At 40.3% G+C, this 9,511-nt stretch overlaps 1 protein-coding gene across 1 annotated transcript; it reads left to right on the top strand.

Moving 5' to 3' along the window:
- Nucleotides 1–808: 808 nt before the first annotated feature.
- Nucleotides 809–4,812, top strand: cetn3 (centrin 3). Its single transcript, XM_010789582.1, has 5 exons — nucleotides 809–943; nucleotides 1,866–2,001; nucleotides 2,929–3,043; nucleotides 3,201–3,392; nucleotides 4,343–4,812. The coding sequence occupies exons 1-5, from the start codon at nucleotides 927–929 to the stop codon at nucleotides 4,384–4,386; spliced, it is 504 nt and encodes a 167-aa protein (XP_010787884.1). The 5' UTR covers nucleotides 809–926; the 3' UTR covers nucleotides 4,387–4,812.
- The last annotated feature ends 4,699 nt before the right edge of the window (nucleotides 4,813–9,511 follow it).

Here is a 9,511-nt window from a genome sequence, read left to right as displayed (position 1 = left end):
TAGTTATGTGTGTGTGTGTGTGTGTGTGTGTGTGTGTGTGTGTGTGTGTGTGTGTGTGTGTGTGTGTGTGTGTGTGTGTGTGTGTGTGTGTCCTGTATCCCATGTGTGTGTTCATGATAGAGGTTTGGAGGAAAGACGATCTCATCCCAGGGAAGATATCGCTCCGTCACTGAGACTCCCTTTTGTCTCTTACCTCATCCTGTCTCTGGGTTAGTTTATATAATAGTAATAATAATAATAATAATAATAATAATAATGCATGTGATTTATAAAACGCTTTTCCTTGTACTCAAAGCACTTAACAAGCAAGTAAAGAAGAAAAATAACAACAGGTATATGAGTTAAAAATCTGCAAGACTCTTGAGATAATTTGCTGGGTAATAAAGACTGTCAGATTTAAATACAAATAAAAAAGAGGGTCTTTGAAACTGGAGTTATTTATATATATAATATGAAATATTTTCATAGGCTTACATATTGTTTTTATTAGCATTTACCAGGCCTTTACAGTTGGTTTTATAGTGCATATTTTAAAGATATATATATATGTTCTACTGTCATGTATTTATTTGTTTATGTGCAATGTCTCTATTTTGGATCAATAAAGTATATATAATCTTATATTCATTATTATTTTATATTATAATGAAAATAACTGTTTCATCACTAGTTGATTCCACACGATGGCAGTAGAGCAACACCCAGCAATCTAGCTACCTGCAAATACCAAAGAAAGAAGAAGATTGAATGGCTCTGACGTAAACCAATCAGAGAGCACCTTCTTCCCCAGCGACCAATGGGAAGCCTCCGTGTGAGCGCCCGGTGGATACACAGTTTGTTGTGGTTTTGTGTTGCATAGAAACCTGTGAGTTTAGCGACAAAAACGTGTTGTTTTGACAGTTTTAACGTGTTATAATCCACCCGCAATGAGTCTGTCTTTAAGGTAAACCTCTCTATCTCAAGTACTTCCAGGTTATTTATTCACTACTGGTCATTTTAATGTACGTAAAGCCAACATTAGCTATTCCATGCTAGTTAGTGTTAGCACGTTTGGCTTTAATATCAGTGTTGGAAAAGCTAAGTCTAAGCTAGTTTACAGTTTAACGTTTGATAACTTTAATGTTTCCAACAAGCTAGCTTATTTAGTTGACTTATTTCCTCCTTATTGTTAAGTTTAACGTTCATCTACACCTCTTTTATAGCTTAATATTAAGCATTCATTACTAATATTTGATAATAATAATACTACATTTGATTTATAGAGCGCTTTTTAAGACACCCAAAGACACTTTGCACGGTAAAAATGAATAAACACAAAGTTAAAACAACACACATTAAATATATATAAAACACAACGTTAACTACAGATTAACAGAGGTTCTGAAAGAGTATTGATTGGGGATTTAAATGTGTTTGTATGAAAGGTAAACAGGTGTTTTTCCTTCATCACATGTTGTTACTGATTAGGAATTCACACTGGTGAAAGAAAAAGGATGTATTGTTGTTAAGTACACATTGTATGTACTTGTACTGCACTTGAGTATTTACATGTTATGCTACAAGGAGGATAAGATTGTTCTTTATTTTGCAGTACATTTGTCTGACAGTTTTAGCTACCTTTCTTATTAAAGTCCCTTTCCTGTACAACTCGAGAACAAATCTCTTCCTTCTTACGATGAATAAAAAAGCCTAAAGCATCAATGGTAACATGAAACATGATTGTAAAGTATAGACATTTCTCTGCACAGTCAGTGCTTCAACTCCTACGTATGAAGTTAGCTTTTGAGAGTAAGACTTTACTTGCAGTGGAGTGTTTTTACAGTGAGTAAATTATTCCTGTGTAACTCCGACATGTCTCCTCCCAGGACTGATGTGGCTGCGGACAAAACAAAACGCAAGAAGAGGAGAGAGCTGAGCGAGGATCAGAAGCATGAAATCAAAGAAGCGTTCGAGCTGTTCGACACCGACAAAGACAAAGAAATCGACTATCACGAGCTCAAGGTAAACAAGGAACGATAAGAGACGGATACGGTGAGGTACTATAAAGTTGTACAATATAGTGAAATATGTTGTTGATAAAATGTCTCAACACAACACGTCATTCTGCATTATTAAGTAAAGGACACTAGACCTTCGCCCTCATGCTTTAACCCTTGTGTTGTGTTCGAAAGCTGTTACCGTTCATGGTGTTCGCGGGTCAGTTTTGACCCATGATTTATCTCAGTCCAAAACACACAAAAAAAATGACTATCATCCAATATTGTTTTAACTACATCATAACTAACTTATTATGCATTCAGAACCGTACAATCCTGCTGTAATTTAATGTTATGGCCCCAAAACACATTACACTACATATTGCACAGATGCATGTGCGTGTTCAGGTTCAAGTGTTAGTGCACATATTCTTTGAGACGTGGAGTTGGGGGGCAGAGGGAGGGGAGACCAGGTGCATGTTGGCAAAGATTATTGTTACAGTTGATGAAGGAGGGGTGTCTAAAGTCAAAGATGAATCTTGAATCGGCCAAATTTGACCCCGAGTCACCCAAAACAACTGCTGGCTCTCCCCGGACCCCAACACCAAAAAATACACCTTTTTTTTTAGAGACCCTCAGACTCTAAATGGTCAAAATCTGTTGTGTAGTGTTTATATAGCCTCAGTGGAGGACGTCATGAAGCCTTGTTCGATACAAGAAACTAGAGGGTAGTTATTATATAATTTGAACTTGAAACGGGTCACGGGAGACCCCAATACAACATAAGGGTTGATGCAGTTTACAGCTCAAGACCCTGAGTGTGTGTTTTGGGTATCATAACCTGTTTCATGTAAAACGTCATATCCTAAAGAAGATCAAAAGCAGGATATTAGATATCTGTAAAGTTGTAGCAGTTGACATACCGTATGACCCCATTTCTAAACCCCAACAGGTGGCGATGCGTGCGCTCGGCTTTGAGGTGAAGAAAGTCGACGTTTTGAAGATCCTTAAAGATTACGACAGAGAGGGGAACGGAAAGATCACTTTGGAGGATTTCAATGAAGTCGGTGTGTGTGTGTGTGTGTGTGTGTGTGTGTGTGTGTGTGTGTGTGTGTGTGTGTGTGTGTGTGTGTGTGTGTGTGTGTGTGTGTGTGTGTGCGCGTGTGCGTGCGTGCGTGCGTGTGTGTGACCTCTTTAACTTCTTGTGGTTATTGTTTTCCGCAGTGACCGACCGGATCCTGGAGCGAGACCCGAGAGAGGAGGTCCTGAAAGCCTTCAAGCTGTTCGATGATGACGAGTCGGGGAAGATCAGCCTGAGGAACCTGAGGAGAGTCGCTCGAGAGCTCGGTGAGAACATCAGCGACGACGAGCTGCGAGGCATGATCGACGAGTTCGACGGGGACGGAGACGGAGAGAGTACGTAAACATTACCGAGCTCTAAAAGGTCCCCTCTTCTTCATGTCTCTTCTACATCAACATGTGTCCCCTCTTCTTCATGTCTCTTCTACATCAACATGTGTCCCCTCTTCTCCATGTCTCTTCTACATCAACATGTGTCCCCTCTTCTCCATGTCTCTTCTACATCAACATGTGTCCCCTCTTCTTCATGTCTCTTCTGAAAGTTTCAGGAACAAAGATTCTCTCTCTTTTTGATCCATTTCTATAAAAACCTGTCTGAAAATGAGCTGATCAGATTTTGCCCACTTTATGATGTCATAACGATGTGTTGTCTTGTGTAACCATTAGCCAATCAGCAACCAAGGTAACCCCCCCCCCCACCTTTTCACCTGAATCTCCTCTAGAGCACCATTGAGTTCTTTGTAACCAAATCTCTCTCAGAGGGGCGTGGGGAGGGGCTCCTTATTTTCATCTAAAGTAACAGACAGAGAATCAGCACTTTGGAAACAGGGCTGAAACAGAGGGGATTATGGGTAATGCTGCAATGATCTGTTTGGTGTTTCAGCCAATCAGAGACAGGCTCTGGATATATCTGAGACCTGATGAAAAACAGTATGATAGGGGACCTTTAACTGAGACATTAAAATCTACTCTCAATGTGAAGAGAAAAGCCAAAACCGAAAGATATCTGACAAAAGCCCGATTATAGTTTTAAACCGAACTCCACTGTATTTTATAGCAAACTTGTTTAAATATATTTAAATGTATCTTTTAATTTATATCAAATGCAGTGGTTTAAATCAAGTGTTGCAGATGTGTAATGCCCCCTGCTGGTCTCTAGAGGGAGACACATGTTATTGAATGTGTCCTTTATTTTTTCTAGAACCATGAAATGCTTTGGATAATAATTACACAACTATTCAATTAAACGATAGGTATAATGTAAAAATGAACTTTTTATTCCTCAGTAAATCAGGAGGAGTTCCTCTCCATCATGACCGGAGACTCCTGAGGAGATTCAAAGAAGCTGAGGACGTCTGCAGCTGATTGGTCGTCTACAGTGACTGAAAAGTGTGTGTGGAGGAACATGAGACAGATATGGACTGAAACGACTCTTTGGCCTTTTCATTCACACTTCATTCATTACTTTAAAGCGTGTCTGAAGTGCTCTGTTGACATCAAGTGTTGTTGACTTTTATATGATTATATCTTCATAAAAACTTCAGCAAACCTTAAAGAATTCAGACTGAGAGACGTGCGGTGTTAGGGTAGTTGATTTACTTGTGATGATTTGTGTAGGACAAACGTATTGTTGAGTCTTTAAGTTTCACACATTTCATTCTGGAGGTTTTTTGACTGCTTGTTTTTGAAGTTTTCATAACGTGAATGTTTCAATGTGCTATTTATTTTGTATGAAAATAAATCGTTTTGCCAAGAAGTCTTTTTTTAAACACTTTATTCATGACCTTTTTTATTTGACACCCCAACGGCAATACTCTGTTCGATTCCTGCTGCACACAAACACTATAGCCAATATTAAACATACTGTATCTCAAATGATGGTTGTTTTGGGTCGCATTGTATGTCCTTTTAATAGTTTTGCTTCTCTTTTTAGTTTATTTGAGTCCTTTCTATAAAATCCCTATTAAAGTTATATCATTTAAAAAGTAATTTTGGCAAATTTTGTTAAAGGTCCCATGACATGCTTTTCTGCATGTAAACGGTCTGCAGAGTCACAAACCCTCAAAGTACACCCTGTAGCGAGTAAAACTCTAACACAGAGAAGACCTGTCTATGCTGCCCCAGAACGCCTCGTTGGACATTTCTCTGTTTCCAATCCGTGGAGCTCCTCGCAAACACACACTCTCAGCGGCAAAACTGTGACGCGCTGGTGGGGTGGGGGGTGCTAGTGGAGCCTAGCAGCGGCGAAACTGTGATGCACTGTCGGTGCGCCGCGTTTGGGGGTGCGGGTGCTAGTGGAGCCTCGCAGATGGGGGTGCTGCAGCCCCCTCAGCATCCCCTCCTTCCCTCGTCCATTCGCGATGCCTCGCTGTCTCGCAGACCCCACGCAGCAAGCAGGACATGAACCCAGCTCACACTGTCCGCTCGCCAACACGGCACCCAGACCCCACGCAGCATTCTCATCTGTTTCTCATTACTGGCATTTCCTGGTTGCTAACAAACGCCATTGAAACACATAATCACTGATGTTCCGCTGTAACGGTGGTGCACTCATCAGAACAGAGTGGGCGAGCTGACCAATCAGAGCACAGTGGGATCACAGAGGGAGGGGGGCAGGAGCTCCAACAAGCCGTGTAGGACAGAAAGTAAATACACATATTATAGAGAGATGCTGTATGAGAAACCAATGTGAGTTTGGAACAATGTCAATCTATTCTAGTAGACCTCAACAATGGAACTATGATCAGTAGAGATGGCCATGACATGGGACCTTTAAATTACCTTTCTCTTGTATTGATTGTGCAGTCAAATTAAAGTAGTATTTATTCAAGGGTGTAATAGAAGTTAAAGTACTAGAAGTGAAAGCATTGCTAGTGTAGTGTGTATATTGTAAAGTACATAGTTAAAGTACTTTAGTACAGTACATAATGAGTGACACTAACTGCAGGGAGTATTTTGCTGTGTGTCTCAGACTGAAGGTCAGAAGTACCTCTGTTGATTATCGGACTCTGACTGGTCTGAGATCACACACACACACACACACACACACACACACACACACACACACACACACACACACACACACACACACACACACACACTCTCTGTACCGTGCCCTTGCTCCGGCACATGCTCAGCTGTTGGACCAACAAACACACTGCATACACTCTTTCCAGAAATAGACCAAACCAGTTCCTTCCCAGTTACAACCTCAGAGTCGCCCCCCTGTGGTTTACACTGTATACACACACACACACACACACACACACACACACACACACACACACACACACACACACACACACACACACACACACACACACACACACACACATTATTTTCCAAATGAATATACAAATACTTGCAAGACAAGTTGATCACTATGAAATGTAACAGTGTTAAGAAAAAAAAGTCTGTTGTAGTTTAATTTACAATATATGTTTTTGATTAATTAAATGTATGTATCTACTTGATGAAGAGACGCTAATTAGCTTTTGGGGGGGGGTTCCCTTTGGTTTACTTCTGGAACAAAGTGACATGTAGCTCTCGCACTCCTATTGGCTAGTACTCAAACACATTGTACGACTATATATATCAAGCTGAATATCTCCTCTTTAAGTGCAGCAGTAGTAAAGTACATGAATACAGCAAATGTATTTGGTCGCTTCCCACCTCTGGGGTTTAATCGCTTTGTGGACACTTTGAATAGTTTGTTTCTACCTTCCCGCCACAATAAGATCCCGAAAAAGTCTCTGATACCCGCTACATTAAAAGCCCGAGAAGCCTCTGATACCCGCAACAATAAGAGCCCGAAAAGTAGCTGACACCCGCCACAATAAGATCCCGAAAAAGTCTCTGATACCCGCCACATTAAAAGCCCGAAAAGTCTCTGATACCCGCCACAGAGCCCGAAAAAGTCTCTGATACCCGCCACATTAAAAGGCCGAGAAGTGTCTGATACCCGCCACATTAAAAGCCCAAAAAAGTCTCTGATACCCGCCACATTAAGAGCCCAAAAAAGTCTCTGATACCCGCCACATTAAGAGCCCAAAAAAGTCTCTGATACCCGCCACATTAAAAGCCCGAGAAGTCTCTGACAGCCGCAATATTAAGAACCCAAAAAGTCTCTGTCACCCGCCACAATAAGAGCCCCGAAAAATATCTGACAGCCGCAATATTAAGAGCCCGAAAAGTCTCCACCGAGTAGGCCTATTTAATAAGAGACAGAGAGGTGTGAATACCCAGAATCAGAAAACCTTTAGTAGTCCAAGACAGCTTCATGTTAACTAAGAAGCATGCATACACAAATATTAAAGATTAAGAATTGGTTTTCAGTACTGTACTCAAGTACTTCCCCACATTCCCCCCATGTGTTGTCAGAGTCTGTGTCCAGCTGTCAGTCATTAGGCGAGGCATGCAGACCATGTGACAACACTTGCCCTCCGAACCCCCTCAGACGGGGTAACATTGAGGGAGGATCTGTTTACCGGAGGCAGATGATATGGGACGGCATTTTGAAATTAAAGTGTCTCCTGTTTCCTTCATTTAGAAATAATGCACCCAGGTATTTAGCTAATTGGCTGTTAGAATAAGGAAACTGTATCTGAGGATTAAGAGATACACACACACACACACACACGCACACACACACTGAGAGGAAGATGTCTAGTTTATGGTGTGTGTCCAGGTGGGGGTCGTGACTCTTGACCCCTGCTGTCAGAGTGACCTCAACCTGCACGGAGACCGGGAGAGGAGCGGCGTTTTTGAAATATTTCGCATTTTTTCTTAGTGTTATTTATTAAATGAGGATTTTACATCTATTTATTCATGATTTTTTTTTATTTTCTGTTTTATTTTGCATATTCATGAATCAAAAATATTATAATTGATATTAAAGAGGACATATTATCCTGCTGATATTCAGGTTTATATCAGTATGTAGTGTCTCTACTTTAAAGAGTCCTCTCCTGCTGATGTTCAGGTGTATATCAGTATGTAGTGTCTCTACTTTAAAGAGTCCTCTCCTACTGATGTTCAGGTGTATATCAGTATGTAGTGTCTCTACTTTAAAGAGTCCTCTCCTGCTGATGTTCAGGTGTATATCAGTATGTAGTGTCTCTACTTTAAAGAGTCCTCTCCTGCTGATGTTCAGGTGTATATCAGTATGTAGTGTCTCTACTTTAAAGAGTCCTCTCCTGCTGATGTTCAGGTGTATATCAGTATGTAGTGTCTCTACTTTAAAGAGTCCTCTCCTGCTGATGTTCAGGTGTATATCAGTATGTAGTGTCTCTACTTTAAAGAGTCCTCTCCTGCTGATGTTCAGGTGTATATCAGTATGTAGTGTCTCTACTTTAAAGAGTCCTCTCCTGCTGATGTTCAGGTGTATATCAGTATGTAGTGTCTCTACTTAAGTAAGTCCTCTCCTCGTCAACAAAACGCTGTTCAGTATTTTCAGGAAGTAAACAAAGGAGTCGCATTTAGATGTTATGCCTTGCAGACAATCTAGCCTAACACAAAGCCTCTATAGTAACACTAGCAGGGAAGGGAAACGTCCAAAAGCATAATACGGTCCTGCGTTATTATGCTGTATTTTAGGGTCTGCTGTAACAGTAAGTTATGGAGGTTTTTGAAAGTGTCTCGACAGTGGAGCGATGATTATATGTTGATCTTAGCCAATAGCAGGGTAAACTCTTCCAAGGAGATGCTTAGGATTGCAGAGCAGCTGGCGGAGCTCTTAGGATTAGTTTACACTCGCTCAGGCTTTTCAACCGAGACTCTATCTCCCCGAAGAGAAAACCCACACACAACACAGCGACACACACACACACCACACACACACACACACACACACACACACACACACACACACACACACACAGCACACACACACACATCTGAAAACCATCGATACTCAGACAACCTCAAGCAGCATCCAAGAGATACTGCAATATATTTCCAAATTAATGTAAAGTCAACATGCTTGAGGAATTATTGAAGTCATTTCATTTGAAGTTAAAAAGAACTTAAAAACACAGTTTGAATCAAAGTCAATCAGTAAACTTTATTTAATAATATTACTTTTCATACACACAAAGGTGCTTCATAAACCCTAAACAAATTGAAAAATGATTAAAACAAACACTTTTACGACCAGAAAGTCAATAACACAGGTCTCGAATAAAACAAAGAACTTAATTAAATGTTATTCAAATTCAAGCTGGTCTTAAGCTTTATTAGTATAGAAGAAGTCCTGGTAATTCATATGTTACTTAGTCAAGTAATATATAATGAGGTAAATGAAGCTTCAAAGTAGTAGAAAGTAGAAACAATGTCAACGGTATCCTTTTAAATACATAAAAAATCACATAAGTTAAAGAATAAGAGTGCCAATAAAAAGTTACAGGTTTAAGTACGATTTCATCATTTCTCACTGCTGTATACACTGGTTGGGGTTT

This window comes from Notothenia coriiceps, unplaced genomic scaffold (assembly GCF_000735185.1).
Source record: "Notothenia coriiceps isolate Sejong01 unplaced genomic scaffold, NC01 NC01_scaffold00033131, whole genome shotgun sequence".
NCBI classification, from domain to species: Eukaryota; Metazoa; Chordata; class Actinopteri; order Perciformes; family Nototheniidae; genus Notothenia; species Notothenia coriiceps.
Note: the sequence above shows the minus strand (reverse complement) of the source record. Positions and strands in the feature narration are given on the sequence as shown.